This window comes from Schistocerca gregaria, chromosome 2, assembly GCF_023897955.1.
Source record: "Schistocerca gregaria isolate iqSchGreg1 chromosome 2, iqSchGreg1.2, whole genome shotgun sequence".
Taxonomy (NCBI): Eukaryota; Metazoa; Arthropoda; class Insecta; order Orthoptera; family Acrididae; genus Schistocerca; species Schistocerca gregaria.
In genome coordinates, this window is record NC_064921.1 from 326,533,291 (window position 1) to 326,554,667 (window position 21,377).

At 46.9% G+C, this 21,377-nt stretch overlaps 1 protein-coding gene across 4 annotated transcripts in view; it reads right to left on the reverse strand.

Moving 5' to 3' along the window:
- LOC126336969 (hemocyte protein-glutamine gamma-glutamyltransferase-like) overlaps nucleotides 1-21,377 on the reverse strand; it is a 159,614-nt gene that overhangs the window by 60,353 nt on the left and 77,884 nt on the right. For all 4 annotated transcript variants that reach the window (XM_050001181.1, XM_050001180.1, XM_050001182.1 and 1 more), the window contains 2 exons: nucleotides 5,537-5,672; nucleotides 4,585-4,811 (listed from right to left, as the gene is read on the reverse strand). In XM_050001181.1, coding sequence (XP_049857138.1) covers nucleotides 4,585-4,811; nucleotides 5,537-5,672 — 363 coding nt within the window. The remainder of the gene's footprint in view (nucleotides 1-4,584; nucleotides 4,812-5,536; nucleotides 5,673-21,377) is intronic.

A 21,377-nucleotide genomic window follows, 5' to 3' on the forward strand; every position in this document is an offset into this window, starting at 1 on the left:
ACATTAATCCTAATGCCGCAACGTAGCATCTCCAATATGTTATATTTCAGTCCCGCAGACACCGTGTAGCACACACATTATGTCACTGACGACTACATACGTATCTGCGCTATTACGAAATAACTGCTTGAACACAAGTCTAGAATATAGCATTACGATGGATTCTGCTGGATGCTTTTTAACAGTTAACAAGAAGTATCCAGTGCGTAAGGATACGATGTTGTTCGAAGTTTCTTGGAAAATAATTTGTGATATTCAGAAACCGAGAAAATGTGCGGTGTTGTATCACGGAATTATTTGTATTAGTTCTGGGTGGGTAAATAATTCGAAAGTTAGAGTATTTTCTGGCAAAATTATTTGTGATTTTGAGGTTTCACCTGCCCAAGGAAAAGCAATTTTCTGTTTGTTTGCAGGTACATATCTGCATTCTTGATACACACTGACATTCCCGCGACACAGCACCGTAGTAGACCGCTAGAACCGTAAGGGAACAAAAACATTTATCGATATGTATTGGCAGGGACAGTAAAACACGAAGGATAACCAGGACTCTAACGGCGACAGTACTGTCCCGGCCCTTGCTCACTCCTGCCGCCATTCAGCAGGTGGTTAGTCATCGTGTTTTACTGTTCCTGCTAGAACATATCGAATAACAAATGTCGCACTACACTAATTTTGGACAACTCTATCGAATGTGTACCTAAAACTCCACTTTAAAAATCATTTTTCTGTGCTGAATAATACAGAAAAAATAAATAACAAAAGACATTAAATGTGTTCTATATCGAAGACCATATGTACATGTGACTTCGCCGCGCCGGATTAGCTGAGCGGTCTAGGGCGCTGCAGCCTTGGACTGTGCGGCTGATCCCGGCGGAGGTTCCAGTCCTCCCTCCGGCATCGGTGTGTGTTCGTCCTTAGGATAATTCAGGTTAAGTTGTGTGTAAGCTTAGGGACTGCTGACCTTAGCAGTTAAGTCCCATAAGATTTCACACACATTTGAACATTTTTGAATACATGTGACTTCTGGCTGGGCGATTATATGAAAGACGTTTTGTTTAGTGCTTCGATTACAAATGTAGTTGAACTGAAGGCAAACATTGCGCAACGCATTCTGAACGTGACTCCTGGGACACTCCGCTCTGTTGTGGAACACGCTGTTTCTTAATAGGGCATATGTCCATAGGCTTTTTTACAGGGTGATTAAATTGAAGTTCCAGTTTCAAAAGGCTGTGAAAAGAATCACTGCTCAGAACGATGTCAAATTTGAACGGAATATTATCGAAGATGGGAGAAACATTCTGGGAACAAATAAAAGTTAACAACAAATATAACACTAGAAGGCGGTGTAAGTAGCGAAATAAGCAAAATAAAATAAGCATCAGTTTGCGTCTGAGACGCTTGGCATTACTGTCTCAACGCAGGATCATGCACAGCTGGTAAAACTCATTTACAAAAATGGTGATTGTGTCTGGACGTTCAAGGGTATGTAAAAACAAGCGTTGGTGCGATGTATGCCAAGGGTCTGGAGGAAACGATTACGAAATTCGAAAAGATAGGTTCTTTTCAAGTGCAGTGTGCCAGAGGGAGGAAAACAACTGATCCGACGTCAGTAGAGTAAGTGGCCACAGCGCTGTAGGAGGGGGTCGAGCGGTGGTGTGCTAACATTCAGTGCACAGGGAATTGCCCGAATTTTGGACATGCATGTGAGTACGGTGCACAAAAATCTGCGAAACATCCTACATTGCTATCCATACAAAATTATCTACGTTCAGAAGTTGCTTCATGTTGACCTGCCAATAAGAGAGACGTCTGCGCTATAGCAGAATTTATTGCATACTTGGAAGCGGACAATGAATGACCATGGAATATTCTGTGGTCAGGTGAAGCCCAATACTATCTCCAAGGACATTGCACAATATGGCCAACTGAAAATCCCCCCGCACATCAACCGGTACCGCTTCATCTCGCAAGGGCAACTGTGTGGTGCGGGTAGACGGCATCATTTATCATTGGGCCATATGCACACATCAAAAAAAGGGTGCATCACCTCGGTTCCGAGAGTTCCGGAACCTGTACAGAAAATTGGAACAGAGATAGACATAAACATCATTTCCGCCCTTTTTATTGCTCATGAAAACCACACATTGCACTTTGTACCACCATACAGCGAGACCTTCAGAGCTGGTGGTCCAGACTGCTGCACACACCGGTACCTCTAACAGCCAGTAGCACGTCCTCTTTCATTGATGCATACCTGTATTCGTCGTGGTATGCTATCCACAAATTCATTAAGGCACTGTTGGTCCAGATTGTCCCACTCCTCAACGGCAATTCGGCGTAGATCCCTCAGAGTGGTTGGTGGGTCACGTCGACCATAAGCAGCCCTTTTCTATCTATCCCAGGCATGTTGGATAGGGTTCATGTCTGGAGAACATGCTGCCCACTCTAGTCGAGCGACGTCCTTATTCTGAAGGAAGTCATTCACAAGATGTGCACGATTCGGGCGCGAATTGTCGTCCATGAAGACGAACGCTTCGCCAGTATGTTGCCGAAATTGTTTCACTATCGGTCGGAGGATGGCATTCACGTATCGTACAGCCGTTACGGCACCTTCACCAGAGGAGTTCGTCGGCCTCACATACTGGCAACCAAAAACATCAGGACACAACCACCACCTTGCTGCACTCGCTGGACAGTGTGTCTAAGGCGTTCTGCCTGACCGGGTTGCCTCGAAACACGTCTCCGACGATTGTCTGATTGAAGGCATATGCGACACCCATCCGTGAAGAGAACGTGATGCCAATCCTGAGCGGTCAATTCGGCATGTTGTACGGTCCATCTGTACCGCGCTGCATGGTGTTGCTGCCGGCCGCGGTGGTCTCGCGGTTCTAGGCGCGCAGTCCGGAACCGTGAAAATGCTACAGTCGCAGGTTCGAATCCTGCCTCGGGCATGGATGTGTGTGATGTCCTTAGGTTAGTTAGGTTTAAGTAGTTTTAAGTCCTAGGGGACTGATAACCACAGCAGCTGAGTCCCATAGTGCTCAGAGCCATTTGAACCATGGTGTTGCTATTGCAAAGATGGACCTCGCGATGGATGTCGGGTGTGAAGTTACGCATCATATAGCCTACTGCACACAATTTGAGTCGTAACATGGCGTCCTGTGGCTGCACGAAAAGCATTATTCAAAATGGTGGCGTTGCTGTCCGGTTTCCTCCGAGCCATAATCCGTATGTAGTGGCAATCCACGGCAGTATTAATCCTTGGGTGGCCTGAGCGAGGTATGTCATCGACAGTTCCTGTCTCTCTGTATCTCCTCCATATCCATGTTCACTCCGAGACGCTTGGACACTTCCCTTGTTGAGAGCCCTTCCTGGCACAAAATAACAATGCGGACGCGATCGAACCGTGCTATTGACCGTCTGGGCATGGTTGAACTACAGGGAACAGGAGCCGTGTACCTCCTTCCTGTTGGAATGACTGGAACTGATAGGGAGTCAGACCCCCTCTGTCTAATAGGCGCTGCTGATGGCTGTTTACATCTTTGGGCGGGTTTAGTGACATCTCTGAACAGTCAAAACGTCTGTGTCTGTGATACAATACCCACAGTCTACGTCTATCTTCAAGAATTGTGGGAACCGGAGTGCTGCAAAACTTTCTTTGATGTGTGTATAAACGAAGTCAGTGCCGAAAGACTGCTGTAAACATGCCCACGGGAAGAAATTCAGTTTCATAGTAACGTTGACCGATGAGTGTGCCGCGTTCAATGATTTGGGGGTCAGTGAACCCATGCAGTATTATTCCTCCACACACCACAACACTTGGGCCACCAAAACAACTATGTTCGACAATTTTCGTGGGTGCATTACGTGTTGCCACCTCTGTGCAAAATCACTGCTCCAAATTTGTTGTCATCCGAGAAGCGTGAGCGAACGCAGTGGCCGTTGGTCCAACCCATATGCGTGTCGTGTTACCCGTACAGTCACTGACAAACGCTATGGGAGAGTGCACCATCTTCGTTCCAACCCTTATATATGGGTAGAATTATTTTTATGCACGATGGCACTCCTCTACACATTGCACAACCAGTGAAGCAGATGCTGCAGAGACATCTCGGAAATGCTATAATGACGATTGTTTATGTCAGCATGGCAATGCAGCTTGTCATAAAGCTACATCTGCGAGGCAATAATTTGCGGACAATAACACCCTTGAAATGTTTCCAGAATGAAATTTTCACTCTGCAGCAGAGACTGCGGTCATATGAAACTTTTTGGCAGATTAAAACTGTGTGCCGGACCGAGACTCGAACTCGGGAACTTTGCCTTTCGCACTTGCCCGCGAAAGGTAAAGATCTCAAGTCCTTGTCGAGGTCCGGCACACAGTTTTAGTCTGCCAAGAGTTTCATTCCTGAAGTGAACTGGTCTGCCGCTAGTCCCTACGTGAACCAATGGAACCGAAGCGCCATCGTCGACATCACTGCCTTCTCTGGTTTGCCCCCACGAAGAACGGGCTGGCTTTCCTCCACAGACATTCAGACACCTCGCAGAAAGAACGCTGGCGCGGCGCAGGCGGACACGTACCACGGCGGAGATGGCCCTGGCGACGGCGACCGGGTCCCCGCGCAGCGCGTGCGGCAGCGCCGCCCTCTCGAGCAGCAGCGCCACGGCGGGCAGCACGGCGTCGTCGAACTGGCCGAACACCCAGCGGCGGCCGCGCGGCCGGCGCGCCGAGCCCAGCCACACCTTGCCAGTGTCCGCCAGCACGTACTCGCGCCGCAGCTCCTCCTTCTCCAGGTGCACCTGGTCCTCTGCAACACACCACCACCAATTCCCTCACTGCTGGCTGCGTATATCTCAGGGATCAATATACGTAACCTCCATTTACAGTATCCGTCAAGCCCTCATGCGTAACTTGATCTAGTGGAAACCGTTGGAAGTTGAGGAGGTGCGGATGAATAGCTAGGCAACGATGACCTACAGGATGGTCCATTGTAGTGATGCGGCCACATATCTCACAAAATAAGCTTCAAACGATAAAACTACAAAGAACGAAACTCGTCTAGCTTGAAGGGAGAAACCAGATGGTGCTATGGTTGGCCCGCTAGATGGAGCTGCCATTGGTCAATCGGATATCAACTGCGTTTTTTTTAAAATAGGAGCCCCCATTTTTATTACATATTCGTAAAGAAATATGAATGTTATAGTTGGACCACTTTTCTCGCTTTGTGATAGATGGCGCTGTAATGGTCACAAACATATGGCTCACAATTTTAGACGAACAGTTGGTAACAGGTAGGTTTTTTACATTAAAATACAGAACGCAGGTACTTTTGAACATTTTATTTCGGTTGTTACAGTGTTACTTTTGTGAACTTATCATTTCTGAGAACGCATGCTGTTACAACGTGATAGGGAATCAATTTGAAATCCCTTATCAATAGCGGTCAACACTTCGTGTGAATAAAGAGCTAGTTGTCTTTCTTATATACGATAGGACACGGAAAAGGCAGGTGTCGGTATAACCAGAGCTCACCTTTGCACCAGGGATTGAAGAGCACGTAGACGTCCGTGTCGTGCTCGTAGCTGCGTCTGACGTCACGGCGGTCAGCCCGGCTGCTCTGCACGACGCACCGCCACACGCCCACCGGCGCCACCGTCGATATCTGCACCTGTAGGCACACACCGGGTCAGCCCCATCTTGCCGGACTGGCGGCTCCAATTCACTAAGCCAAACATATCGCACAAATGTGGTACTACAAGGAGGAAGAAATACAGTGCTCCATTTAGATGTCATTTATTTCTTTTACATTATAATTTACTATCAGTTATTCTCTAAGAGGCAGTACTATGAAACCTACATCCATATTACGTTCGACGAAATTAGGGTTACTAAATTTATTAGCCTCTATCTCAAGTTTGTAACTGTCACGTTATCAATAATCACTATCACCTAAATCCACTGCACCAAATGTATTACTATAGGTCTGCGGATGCCGACATCCGCGGATTCAATCTATAATAATAATTATCGTTGTTTTAATTCATGATGTCGCCTTTCCGGCTGAGATTTTTTTTAATATGTGACTTGTAAGTACTGCATCTTTTCCAGTCAGTACAAACTTTCATTTTATTAATGTACTATATGCCTAATTCTGAAGACGACGCTCATAGTAGCGGCGAAACCAGGTCAATTTTAACTTAATATTTGTGACCGAGGGCTCATTTGTTACAATATCATTATTATTAACCATCTGATGCAGAGCACCAGTACGGTGGCTGCAGTATCCTGAAGAAGGTACACTGAAGCGCTAAAGAAATTGGTAAAGGCATGCGTAATAAAATACAAACATATGTAAACAGGAAGAACACGGTGCGGCGGTCGGCAACACCTATTTAAGACAACAACTGTCTGGCGCAATTGTTAGCTCGATTACTGCTGCTACAATGGCAGGTTATCAAGATATAAGTGAATTTTTACATGGTGTTATAGTCGGCGCACTAGCGATGGGACACGGCATCTCCGAGGTATCGATGAAGTGGGGATTTTCCCGTATGTCCATTTCACGAGTGTACCGTGTATATCAGGAATCCGGTAAAACATTAAATCTCCAACATCGCTGCGGCCGGAAAAAGATTCTGCAAGAACGGGACCAGCGACGACTGAAGAGAATCGTTCAGCGTGACAGAAGTGCAACCCTTCCGCAAATTGCTGCAGATTTCAATGCTGGGCCATCAACAAGTGTCAGCGTGCGAACCATTCAACGAAACATCATCGATATGGGCTTTTGACCACTCGTGGACCAAAGCTTTACGCCTTGCCTGGGCTGTCAACACCGTTATTGATCATTAGAAACATGTTGCCTGGTCGGATGAATCTCGTTTCAAATTGTATCGAGTGAATGTTCGTGTAGGGATACGGAGACAACCCCATGATTGCATGCACCCTGCACGTCAGCAGGTGGCTGTTCAAGCTGATGGAAGCTCTGCAATGGCATGGGGGCGTGTGCAGTTGGAGTGATATGGGACCCCTGATATTTCCAGATACGACTGTGACAGATGACACGTACGTAAGCACACTGTCTGATTAGCTGCAACCATTCATGTCCATTGTTCGTTGCCGCGCGACTGCTACGGTCGCAGGTTCGAATCCTGCCTCGGGCATGCAAGTGTGTGATGTCTTTAGGTTAGTTAGGTTTAAGTAGTTCTACGTTCTAGGGGACTGATGACCATAGATGTTAAGTCCCATAGTGCTCAGAGCCATTTAGCCATTGTTCGTTACGACGAACTTGGGCAATTCCGGCGTGACAATGAACACCCCACACGTCCAGAAAATATTTTCCAGGAACACTCTTCTGAGTTTAAACGCTTCCAACGCGACCAAATCCCCAGACATGAACATTATTAGCATATCTGGGATGCATTGCCACGTGCTGTTAAGAAAAGATGTCCACCCTCTCGTACTCTTAGCATTTAGGGACAGCCCTGCAGGATTCATGGTGTCAGTTCCCTCCAGCAATACGTCAGACATTAGTCGAGTCCATGTCAGCACTTCTACGTGCTCTTGAGCGCCCTACACGATATTAGGTCTGTGTACCAGTTTCTTTCGCTCTTCATTGTACTTTCAATGTTGATACCTGCAACGTCTAAGGACGAAACACGCCTTTCTTCGATTGTTACATGATTGGATTACTGAGTTCGTCTCACATGAGGAACAATGTTTGATATAAAATCATATTTAACGACAACTTGTAAGGCAACTGCAGCTGGCTCATCAAATTTTTCGGAAATTTCAAATAATTCCTTTCTTTAAAGTTGTAACTTACGGTACGTATCATAGCTATGTTTTAAAACCTGGTTATGATCAATCTATTTATACTTAGACAAAAGTATTAAAGTATAAACCAGGGGCAATGCTATCGTCAAAGCTGCAGCATATGTAACTTATTAAAATGATTTATAAAATCCACGAATGTGAATAAAAGATCTGCGGGTGAGATAGTGCAGATGCGATGCGGAAACGGATTTCATTCCTTTTAGCCGCAAAGACCTCCATTTATCACTTGTAGTTTACGAAAAATGACTCGTTGCGATTGACATTACTGACTAGCGCTCTGTTCTACATTCGCTCGTGCAAACTTAAAAGACTGGATTCGTTTTCGAGGGAGAACTAGTTTTAACGGTTGTTCTGCCGAATTACAGTTTCCATTTCCTGTACAATATTTCGACATCCGAGACAGCCGTCTTCCCCAGGAGCTCAGAGTTTTCCTGTTACGTGATTCGTTGCCTAGATTTCAAGCAGGCTGTGGACTGTTGGTCTCACGCCGTTATTTACAGCACATTTTCATTCCCGACGTCCGCTGTGCCCTTTGATTCTCTTTTATTTTACAGAGCACGCGCTAAGACTCCGTGAAATGCAAACTCTCTCAGTGTTTTCCAACTGTATTGGATGTGATGGTCGACGAGATTTTAATAAATTGAGAGCCGGACCCAAAGCGTATTTAAACTGAAATCTCCATCCCCGTTTATTAGGTTTCCTGACATCTTTATTTCTAAAGTCTCAGAAACTTGCTGTTTGCTCCACGATACTGGTCTCATCGTACTTAATTTCATAATGCTTTTCGAGGCAGTGCTCTGCAACAGCTGATTTGCTAGATTGTTTTAGCCGATTGTGTCACAGATGGTCCTTGCTTCTCACCTCGACTGTTCTGCCCAACGAAAGGAAGATAAATCGCTTATTTACTTTATGTTGGCCCAGCATCCGTAAAGACTGGTAGATTCCTAAGGAAATATGGCATTCAGTGTAATTCGCTCCCTTCAACAAAGATAAAAAGTATTCTTTGTAATGTTAAAGACGATCTAGGTCTCCCAAAGCTGGATGTGTATCGCATGTCATGCGAATGTGGCATATCTTAAGGGGGGCACGCTATCAGAACATTCGATGAGAGATGCAAGGAACATCTGCGACACACCCGGCTAAAACAACCAAGCTGTCGCCGAGCACTGCCTCAGATACTATCATGATTTCAAGTACGATAAGACCAGTAATGTTGTGCGAACTCCAAGCTCCTGGGACAACATAATTAAGGAGTGTATTGAAATAAATATGTTAGAAAATCCAATAAAAAGAATGGAGATTTCAGTTTAAATAACGCTTTGGATATAGCATTCAATTTACTACAATCTCGCCGACCATCACTTCCATCAAAGTTGGAAAATGCTGAGGGAATTTGCGTTCCATGTATCAGCACGTGCTCTACAAAACAAAAGAGCATCAAAGGGCACAGTGGATGTCAGGAAACGAACTCAGCTGTAAACAGCGACGTGAGATCAAAATAGCTCACAGTCTGGTTGGAGTCCAGGCAGCGAGTACAAATAACAGCAAAACTCGCAGCACCTGAAGAAGACTGTTGAGTCGGTCGTCCAAATATAGAGCTGAAAATGAAAGAACAAATCGGGAGAGCACTCGGAAGACCACTAATCAATCAAGCAGAGAAAACCTGTGAGATTTTTTGTTTGTACTTCCTTAAAAATATTAGGTTGGTGCGTAAGAGCGTAACGTTTTCGTTTTGCATGTAGGTTTCCCAGATGCTGTGGGTTTGCTTATCTACCATCATTTTTAGTCTGTAGTTCACTGTAGCTATTTGAGTTTACATATTGGCATTTTGTCATATGGAGATAGGTGGTGGAGCAGTGGACGCGAGAAAATGGTGTACCAAGTGGAGAAAGCAGAACATTTCCGACATATTCTTCCCTTTGAGTTCTACACAGGGGTAATACGAGTAGCAGAGGAGGCAGACAGACACCTTTGCACAGAGAATGGAGATAATGTCATTGGACGGAACACCGCGAGAGAACGGTTTTCTCGTTTTAAGGAGGATCGTTGAGACATTAGTGGCTCTCCATGTTCAGGAAGACTTTCGGTGTTTGATGAATATTGTTTAAACGTATTAGCCCACAATGATCCATTTCAATGTACTCGAGAACTGGCAAATGTGATGAACTGTGAACATTCCACCATCATCCGCCCGTGGTAGCTGAGTGGTAGTCTGCCTTTGGCAGGGCAACAGAGCGGACGGGTCCGTGTTTACCGCGTGCGGAGCAGGAGCTCGCGTTGTTTACATCCTGACGGCCGTTGCTTAAGTGTCGGCTCACCGTATACTCTCCATGGTGGACAGTTACCGTAAATCTACACTCTGACTTACTTTCTGCGACGATTGTGCCCGACCCAAAACACTCGAGATGGAGCGAGGAAGTGAAGATCCCGGTGACAGATATTATCGGCATACATTTATCGATCGTGAGCAGCACGGTCTATGTTAAAATCATTAACGACCCGGGGTGCGAACGCATCCTACGTCAGACCAAACCGGGGTTCCGCTTCTGTCATGATGATGGCGATGTGGGGGCGGTAACCGTCGACCACGCGGGCTTAGATATGCCGTCGATACGCATTTTCGAATTGCCATTCGAACTTCCTGCTGAGGAAGTCGTCGCGGCACTCCGACAATAGGGCACAGTCCATGACCACACTGCGGAGAAGTGGACACAGTTTGGGACATATCCTGTCCTAAGCGGGATCTGACAGGATTGATCACCGAAGAAACGTCCCATCCTACTTACAGATCGGTGGATGCCGTGCAATAATTATATACGACGGCCAGCCTCGGACCTGCTCCTGGTGCGGCAAAGAAGGCCACCTTAAATCCGAATGCCAACAACGGCGTATTACGCAACTTCCAACTGCCGAAGGACCACCCACGTCGCAACCTAAGGTTCTACCGGTGACCTATGCCGCTGCTCTTGTTTCTCCTGTTGTTGTTGTGGTCTTCAGTCCTGAGACTGTTTTGATGCAGCTCTCCATGCTACTCTATCCTGTGCAAGCTGCTTCATCTCCCAGTAGCTACTGCAACCTACATTTTTCTGAATCTGCTTAGTGTATTCATCTCTCGGTCTCCCTCTACGATTTTTACCCTCCACACTGCCCTCCAATAGTAAATTGGTGATCCCTTGATGCCTGCTTCTCCTATCGCTTCGCAAAGACACCCCGACGCCATTAACGACGCCACATACGAACTCGACCAGACATCGACGGCTCGCCGCCTCGGACGGCCATCGACGCCGCTCCGACGATACCGACACAAAAAGACGCTGACCCTGCCGTCGGCAACACGATGGAGATCGATTCGTTCATCGTCCCTACGGGGCCTTCATGCCAGAGCGACGCGACTCCCTTCCACCGTCGGACACGAAGGGTCGCATAAGGAAACAACGCTCTCCGAAACGTCGCAAGAGAAGGCGCCGCACCGTTTCATGCCAAGAGGAGACGTTACAAATCGAGGATGACGCAGCCGTCGACCAGCACGAGGCCTCAGAATCCGCTACTGCCGCTGAAGACGTTATGAGCGCAGAGCAGCAGGCCGCTGTGACCGAGAGGTTCTAGGCTCTTCAGTCCGCGCTGCTGCTACGGTCGCAGGTTCGAATCCTGCCTCGGACATGGATGTGTGTGATGTCCTTAGGTCAATTACGTTTAAGTAATTCTAAGTCTAGGGGACTGATGACCTCAGATGTCAAGTCCCATAGTGCTTAGAGCCATTTGAACCATTTTTTGACCGCGGAGACATCCATTGGTGTGCCTGCGTCCGTCTCCCCGACACCCCATGCGGACGCTGAACTTCTTCACGGGCATATCCTAGGCGACACTGCACCACGCGCCATTACATCATCTTCTGCAGACAAAATGGACGATACACCGGTGGCCGCTTCCACGGCGTGGCACGACGAGGAGGTCAGGGAGTAGGACCTGTTACGGGACACTGCCCCGTCGGGGCCGAAGCACTAATCATACTCTCCCCAGAATCCCCTGCAGGAGATGTGCTGGGCATCTGAGGAAGTTCTGGAGGAAGTTCACTTGGTCAGTCTCCCGGACATCAATGGCTATAGCGCCGACGCCTCTGCGAGTGATCCTATAGGCTGCGGTGTGGCCATCTACGTCCGCCACGGGATTTCTGTGACCGACAACGCTTTCCTTCCATCAGCTCGGGCTATGGCACTTACTGCCATGGGGACACGCATCATTAATGTTTACGCTCCTTCAGGCGCCGACCAACGACATGAAAGGGCTCAGTTTTATTCCGAGGAAATCGCCCCTCTGTTTTTAGGGCGATATGACCATTGCTGTTCTGCACCCCAAAGATCAGATTCCACACTACACTACATGTCAGGAACTAAGTATAGTGGTGCGAGACCTGTTGCTTCACGATGCCTGGGAAGTTCAACACGGCGACTGTTCTGGCCATACCTTTCTTACCAGTCATTCCGCAAGCCGACTACACAGGATATATGCTTCACAAACTCTTAGATCTGCGATACGGGGCGCGAACGCTGGCCACTGGCCTTTTCTGACCAAGGCGCTTACATCTGCACGGTCCTTCTTCCGTCGCAATCTGTATAGCGCAGCCGTGCGTCATAGAAACTAAATACTTCTAATCTGCATGACCTGACATGTCGCCAACAAGTCACTGAGACGTGGACAGACTGCGAACGACGCCTTCCCCTCTACCGTTCGACAGTGAGATGGTGGATGGACTGCGCCAAACCAGCGATCCGGAGGACACTGATGAGATACGGGAAGGACATGGCCGACTGGCATCGCACCACTGTTGACTTCTATTATGCGATTCTCCAAGATCTGGATACCCAGACAACCTGTTGGAACGGCAAAGAACTAAGGCGAGGATAATTGCGCTGGCACGCCGGAAATTGCAAGAGGTAGGGCTACGGACGCAGGCGCCATGATCATGCTGGATTAGAAATTCCATCGATGCATCATATCCGACGGCGTAGTCGGCCGCTCATCAACACTCTGACCACGCCTCATGGACGCAGGTGACCAATCAGAATGGCATCCTTCACACATTCGTCGAACACTACCGTCGCACTTATAGTGAAGAAGATGCGGATACTGAAGCAGACGACTCCATTTTGCATTACGTCACGCGCACTCTCCCCTACACGGAGACGGATGCTTTGACAGTGACGGTCACGCGAGACGAAGGGGACAACGCAATCGACAAGGGTGCAGTCAACAGATCGCCCGGCATTGACGGCTTACCGATTGAGTTTTACGGTACGTTCCAGGACCTCATGGTACCGCGGTGGACGACTATGTATCAAGAACTGATGACATCTGACCAAGCAGTCCCACCCGCCTTTGCTGAGGGCATCATCATTCCGGTCCACAAACCATCCCGTGGTTTGACGGTCACGTGTTACAGACCGCTCGACGTACTCAGTGCCGATTACAAGATTTTCGCTCGCTTACTGGCAATGCGACTCCGAACAATATTCCCTCATATCCTCTCCCCAGAGCAAACGACGCCTGGGGGACAGGTTAACATACAGACTGCCACAGGGGAACGTCGTGACTTAATTTCGATGGCGGCGGCCTGCAGACTCCGTGCAGCAGTCAAATTCAAATGTTCATATGTGTGTGAAATATTATGGGGCTTAACTGCTAAGGTCATCAGTCCCTAAGCTTACACATTACTTAACCTAAATTACCCTAAGGACAAACACACAAACACACCCATGCCCGAGGGAGGACTCGAACCTCCGCCGGGATCAGCTGCACAGTCCACGACTGCAGCGCCCAGACCGCTCGGCTAATCCCGCGCGGCCTGTGCAGTAGTCGTCGCTATAGACTTCGAAAGCGCCTTCGATAAAGTGCTCCATCGTTTCCTGTGTTCGATGGCCCCCCTAATGAGTATCCCCCCTCCGTTCCTCGACGACCTCCGGCGTCTTTACAACAGTGCCACTTCACGTGTCCAAGTCAATGGACGTTTAGCAGGGCCGGTACCCATCTGCCGTTCCTGTATGTCATTGTCCTTGAGCCCCTCATTGGGGGTTTGACAACCACGGTCGCACCCTACGCCAACACACTTTCCGCTGTCGGGCATATGCTGATGACCTCCTCCTTCTCATTCGCTCCGGCTCTGAGATTCGTGCAGTCCTCAAACTGATTATCCGTTATGAGTCTGCCACTGGCAGTGCCATGAATTTCGCCAGATCTTCTGCAATACACATTGGACGAGGCCTCCAGGAAGCTGATGTGGCACCCCTGCTGCTTGTGCGGACTTTCCGGTACCTGGTCATTACCTTTACCCCCACGGTCTCTTGCACTGAGGCAAGACCAAGACACAAAACTGAAAGATGCATGTGTGCAAACGGACCCCTGTGGTCAGACAGCTGCTCCCTCTCCCTCAAACCGGGGACTAAGGGTGCCTGAAGTTCTTAAACGGCCGCAATGGTATACTGTGGTAGGAAGTCTCCCGATGATAAAACAAAATGATACTATCTGTTAACACTGTAGCAGTACGAGTTTATCTATAAATCCATCTACCCAGAGAGGTTTGGGCGTAGACCCCAAAAGGGTACACCTAAACCTAGAACATGCAATACAGTTAGCGCGCTTGTAAGAGCCGGCTATCCTCACTACAGCTCTGAGACGTGTGGTACGTGTTGGTCATGAGTACGGCAGGGACGTCACGTTCTCGGTAATGGAGGCTGTAGACAGAATACAGCTAAAGACGATGAATCTCCCCACCGACTTCGGAGCCCTGGGAGACTTAGTGATAAAAGTTTTCGAAAGACCAAACGAAAAATTTGATTTAGATGAATTATATAATCAATCTGTCATCACAAATGGGAGACTAGAGCACGACTGAACCAAAAACTGGCCAGAGTCACACATTAAAAAATACGTTGCACGTCAGCCATTTAAACGTAGGACAGATTAACTCACATAATAGTAAGTCAGTCATGCAGGAACTACGAAGAGTGGTGGAGGAGAGGAGACTGGATGTGCTCTGTTTGACGGAGCCATACTCCCAAGCTGCGCGAAGCCCCTTTGCAGCAGCCAACTGGCAAGTAATTCACAGTGAAGTGGAACTAAGACCTACATTAATGATTACCAATAGAGCGCTGAGAGCTATGGTCCTTGCATAGTTCTCTGACGACCACTGCAACGTCGTGGAATTACAGTCACAAGCTGGAGTGCTGTAAGTTATAAACATTGTACTTCCAGTACGGTAGGGAAACTGATGAAGTGCTAGACAAATTAAGAGACCACGGCGTTGCGGGGGCGCAGGTGTGTCGTCACGGCTGATATAAATGCGAAGTCTCCCCTGTGGTTCAGCGGCATCTGAGACGACCGAGGGAGGAGAAGTACAACTAGTGGTCGCCAATAAGCATGGGCACCCACCTACCGACACAGGAGGTGGGGGTGAAGGAATGAATATTTATGTTTCTTTGGTGACGCCTAATCTCGTAACCAAGGTAACAGAATGTATGGTCTGGAATCAAGCTACAACCAGCGACCACAATCTCATTACATACTCACTAGGAGACTGGGAGTGCCGCTGGGAGATGGAGTGGGAGACACAGCTCAACTACAACAGGACTCATTGGGATCGCTTGGCGAGAGAGTGTGACATACCGACATTGCCAAAAGGTGACGAGAATGTAGAGGAATACGCTAAGGAGCTAGTGAAGGCAGTTATCAGGGCTGTGAAAGCAGCCGTACCAACCAGGAGGAGAGCCGTTGCGGCTTCCCCGTCACCATGGTCACCCGAATTTGGACGGATGCGCCAGTCTGTAAGGAGGGCGAGGAGGTACTACCAGCGAAGTGTCGTCTGGGCCGAAAAGCAACGCTGGCTGCAAATATACAGGGAGGCGAAAGAGCAGTTCCAACTGGAGCTAAGGGCAGACATGTTAGAAAGCTGGGAGAAATATGTTCAAAGCCAATTGGCAACAGAGCCATGGGGCATCCCGTACAAGTTAGTACGGGAAAAGATAAGATCACCCACGGTGTTGTCTACCGTCAGGGATGGGGACGGATGGTGGAAACTTGTCAAGAGACTCGCGAGGTCCTCCTCTGGGTCCTATTGCCTGACGATAGAGAGGATGACGACTCTGAAGTGTAACAGCGAATTAGAAGAGAAGATCAACAGGATTATAGGAACAATAATATGGTATATCACTCCTCTGAAAAGGAAGTGGCTGCCCAGATAAAGGCAAAGGCAAAGCTCCTGGCCCAGACGGCATCACAGCCGGGGTGGTGCAATTTCTGGTCCCCAGCTGGTGGCACCTCTCACTAAGATTTACAATGAGTGCTTGAAGCTCAGGAAATCCCCCCCCCCCCCATTTGGAAAAAAGCCAACGTAGTGATAATCAAGAAAGGCCCAGGTAAAGATCCAAAGGAAGCTAGATCGTACAGGCCCATTAGTTTACTGGACCTGCTGGGGAAACTTTCTGAGAGGTTGCTAGCAGACAGACTGGCAGCACACCGCGTGAGTGACACGCAGTTCGGTTTTCGGTTGGGAAGATCGGTGTCTGATGCCATCGCTCTGGCCGCGGAGGTCTGTGACACAGCCCCGCACAAATACGGTGTCGGCATCATGGTGGACATCACAACCTTTGACAACCTGTGGTGGCCTTCGCTCTTCTCCCGCCTACGAGAGAAGGAGTGTCCGGGCCTGCTATAAGGCTGTCTTAGGAGCTATTGTGAGGATAGGGAGTTATGGCTATCGTCTGGTAGCGGGAGTATCAGTAAAAAGATCACAAAGGGGTGTCCACAGGACACTGCCCTGGGACCACTCTTTTGGGACATTAACATGGAACCCGTCTTGGATAGCCTGCAGAACAGCGACGATGTGCTAGTGGGCAGAGCCTATGCAGACGACCTCCTCCTGCTGGTTGGCGGTCGTAGCCGCGAAGACTTGGAGCCAAGAATCCCAAGGGCCATATCTATCCTGACCTCATGGTGTCATACTACCAAAATGAAAATTTCACCAAGCAAATCCACATATTTACTACTAAAAGGACAACTTGTCAGGAACCCGACGGTAAGAATAGACGGATCACCAGTTCTTCGGCGCCATGAGGCCCGATACTTTCGTGTAGTCGTCGATGAGATGTGGAACTATACATCACATATTGACACCGTGACGCAAACATCTTTAGAAACGCTCAATAATTTGATTGGGATTGGTGACAAACGATTCCACCTGCCACTAGCGTTAATAAAACTCTACCACAATAGCATTCTGACATCAATTGTAGGATACGGGTCAGGGGTCTGGGCCCGCAGGCTTACTACGGTCATGCCTGCCATGGCCGTAAGAAGAGTGCAGCGAAATATGCTCCTGCGCTCTGCAGGGGCATATAGGACAACTCCAGGGGGAGCATTATCAGTATTGATGGGACTTTCTCTTCTTGATACAATGATTAGGGAACAGACGGCGTGGTATTGGGCAAAAAAGGAGAAGAGAGACAAAATAATTGAATTAATGGGCATTTCTTTCTTGAGTCCATATAAGTGTCGGCCTACATCACGTTTATTTCGTTAATAATTATGTGTGATATATTCTGCAAAATTAGAGCCTCTTACTACGATCGTTAAATTTTCTCTTTTTGCTCCATTATCATCCGATAATGCATTCTCTAATGCATCATTTAAAATAGTTTTTTCTAGTCATCATTAGTCTGACTAGTTTGATGGGGCCCGCCACGATATCTGTTTTCCTCTACTGGTTTAACTATTTACTGCTCCCTCTAGTTCCATGGTAGTTATTCCATGATGTCTTAACAGATGACCTACCATCCTGTCTCTTCTTCTTGTCATTCGTCATTCCTTTCCTCGCCGACTCTCCGGAGAAGCTCCTCATGCCTTAGCCTATCAGTCCACCTAATTTTCAACATTCTCCTGTAACACCACATCTCAAATGCTTCGAATCTCTTCTTTTCTGTTTTTCCCACATTCTATATTTATGCTGTGCTCCAAACGTACATTCTCAGAAATTTCTTCCTGAAATCAAGGCGTATGTTTTATACTATTAGAGTTCTCATCGCCAGGAATGCCCTTTTTGCCAGTGCCCATTGCTTTTGATGCCCTCCTTGCCCCGACCGTCACTGGTTTTTTGCTTCCTAAGCAACAGAATTTCTTAAATTCATCTATCTAGTGATAACCAATCCCGATGTTAAGTATCTTGCTGTCCTCATTTCTCCTACTTCCCACTACTTTCGTCTTTCTTCCATTTAGTCTCAGTCCACATTCTGTACTGATTAGACGGCACATTTCATTCACCAGATCCACTGATTCTTCTTCAGTTCCAATGAGGATAGCAATGTCATCATCGAATCTTATCATTGATATCTTTTCATCTTCAATTCCAATCTTGAACCTTTCTTTTATTTCCGTCATTGCTTCACCAATGTACGGATTGAGCAGTAGGAGGCAAAGACTACATCCTTTTTCCGAGCACTTCGTTCGTTTTATATATCTACTTCGAAGCCAATCTGATAAAACTGATGACTTAAAAAAGGTGACTAGTTATGTTTGTTATCGTCCGCTCGACTATAATTCTACAGCTACGTAGTCCTCAGGCTGTTTGAACATATACGGAACGAGGCTCCTTTCTGACCCTGTTAAATTAAAACTATCTTCAATAAGCATTTATATAGCTCGAATTTTTCAAGATAATTCTTTGAATGTATAGAGAGTGAGTTTTCTTGACAGCATATAAGCTAAATTCTGCTGCATCTCAACCGAATTCAAACAATTACATTGTCACTTTGTTAGCAGTCAGTGTCCTAAATACTATCATAGTGTGGATAGTACTGATACTCAAGGTTTACTAATGGCGGAAAAACTTCACAACTCACAGAGTGAATACCGATATTGTCACATCATGCGCGTCACGAATTGTCCTCAAATATGCACACAGAACTACTGAAATAATCAGAAATAAAATCTTTCAGCTACCAACAATGACCTACCTCTCAGTGAGACGTTTAACATTTACAAACAACGATACTAAAATCTAAAGAAATATCGTCTTTGTGCAGGCACAGTTACTAGAGCGCAGGTGCCAGAAAGCCTTCAAGTGCCAAGTAAGAGCGACACTTCCGCCTGCCAAAGCAAGAACCTTGGCAAGAAGTACCAGACAGGGAGATGCGATCACACTGACACCAAGTGTGCGAAACCCATACGGCGGAGATGCAAAGTGAGTGCGAAACACGTGGTGCTTCACAAGTAACACCGTCCTACAAACTCGTTCCGTCGGAAACACGGTAAGGGAAGATTAAAGTCGACATAACGGCAACCCTGCCCTGGGCAGCAGTGGGTGTTAGGGAATCATTTCTGTGAAGAAGAGTTGAGTCACCTCCGAATCGAATCCGCCAAGCAGATTAACGACGTGCAGCGTTGCTTTGGCCAGCCTGGATGTGGTTCTTTGGCGGTTTCCCTCATCCGATTAGGTGAATACCTGCATGGGTATTCATGTGCCACCTCAGTTACATGATTCTTCTTCCGTGCTCCGTCCCAGGCATTGGGTACATATATATGTGGAGTGAACATAGCCTACTGCCCATGTTCTCGTCATCAGACCTGGATAGTCACTTCATTTTGGGAGGACGCTGCTAGCCTACAATTTGCGATAATAACGAAACTTGAACATTAGACGTATTCACCTTGTGCTCAAATGTGTGTAAAGTCCTAAGGGACCAAACTGCTGAGGTCATCGGTCCCTACTACTTAAACTAACTTCACGCTAAGGACAACACTCACACCCATGCCCGAGGGAGGACTCGAACCTCTGGCAGGAGGGCCGCACGTATTCACCTTGTTTTATGTACGTTTGAGTTTTAGTAACAGTTGTGGTGCAGTATTGTTGTTGCTGCGGATGTAAAGTGAAGTATTTTCAAGGAGGACCAGTTACTTTTCATAGGCAGGCACAAAAACGTATAATTTAGAATGTCGTATTGATACGAGTACTTTATATGTTGAAAAATATGGAGACACGGTATCATAAAGTCTTGTATTATAGACATAATTTCTGCGATTTTATGGCCTCGCGCTTACGAGAAAAGTGCCAGATAAATTTGCAATTACGTTTGAGTAAGCTGTCAGTCAGTGGATACGTATTGGCGCTATGTTCATATGCAGACAAATTTATGCATGGCATTCTGATTACTCTCTTCCAATTTATGCACATTCTCAAATCCTTGTGTGTATCTAAGAATTTGTGCATGAGACACTCTTCTATACAGTGTCATTGTAACGTAATTAATTAGAACAGTTTCCACAATATGAACCAGTGCAACGTAAAACGCAAAAAAATATTGTTGGCTGTCATTTCTTTTATTACTCCAAAATTCGAACAGTGATTTTGTAATTTTTTTATCTTTATGTGCGAATGTATGCTTTACTTTTCTGAAGAGATGACGACAAAATGTAATGCATATTTTATCTGTCAATAAAAAGCAGAAGATTGAAAGAAGAAAAACTGAAAGAAATAATGGAAAAGCGGGTTGTACATATCGCTTACCGTATTAATAGTAACAATTTCATAGTTCCATATGTATTGTTTTTTTGGTTCACGTGTTTCCATTACAGAGGTTCAGACATTTATATCCAGTGGATTGGCCTCATCAGTCTCCAACCCTATACCGCTGAACTTTCGGTTGTGGAAATGCAAAAACAATAAGTTTGGGTAACGACGTACATGACCTGGAACAGAGTTTTTCTACCCATGCAACTGTTCGAAAGAGTCCGTGTACCAGGTGGTTATAATTAATGTGCAGCAACTCATGGAGGTCCAGTGTGGGCTGTAACTATCGTATGGCAGCGAAACTTGGTAGATATTCTAATGCGTTAATGCGTAATCGATTTACTCTGGAAAAACTTAATTCCAGTTTTGGCCACCAGGTGCAAATCTGGTGCTATGAATGCAAGAAAGACGTATATAAATGTTTCCGTATGTAATGGTTCTGTGATGGGATCTGGGCGGAATAGGTCAATCAAGTGACAGAGGTATTATTAAACGTTCTGCAGGAAAACAGCGGTTTCCACACAGTTGCGCCTTTCTAAAGCCGGAATCATGCTGTACAAGAAGGTCTCAATAACTTCCAGACGTTACGGTACACCTGACAGGCCCTCAGGGAGCATTATGTTAAAGAATAACGAACCGAGAACAAAGGTGCTTGTGAATCCACACCACACAGACACATATGGCGAGTGCAACGGGTATTCGTGCACAACACCCGACTTAACAGTATCTCCAATTCGGCAAGTGTGTGTATTCACTGCCTCTCGTAGTGTGAAATACGCCTCATCACTCCACAGAATGCAGTCCGGTCACATGTTATAAACTTTGATCCGCGCCCGGACCTAAAGAACGCTGCTGCAAATCATGAGGTTTCAGTCGCTGCACCGTCTGGACCTTGTACGGGAACCAGTGTATGATATGGACAGCAAAACTTTCCTTACTGTTGACCATGAGATGGGCAATTCTCGTGACACTGCATGAACACTACAC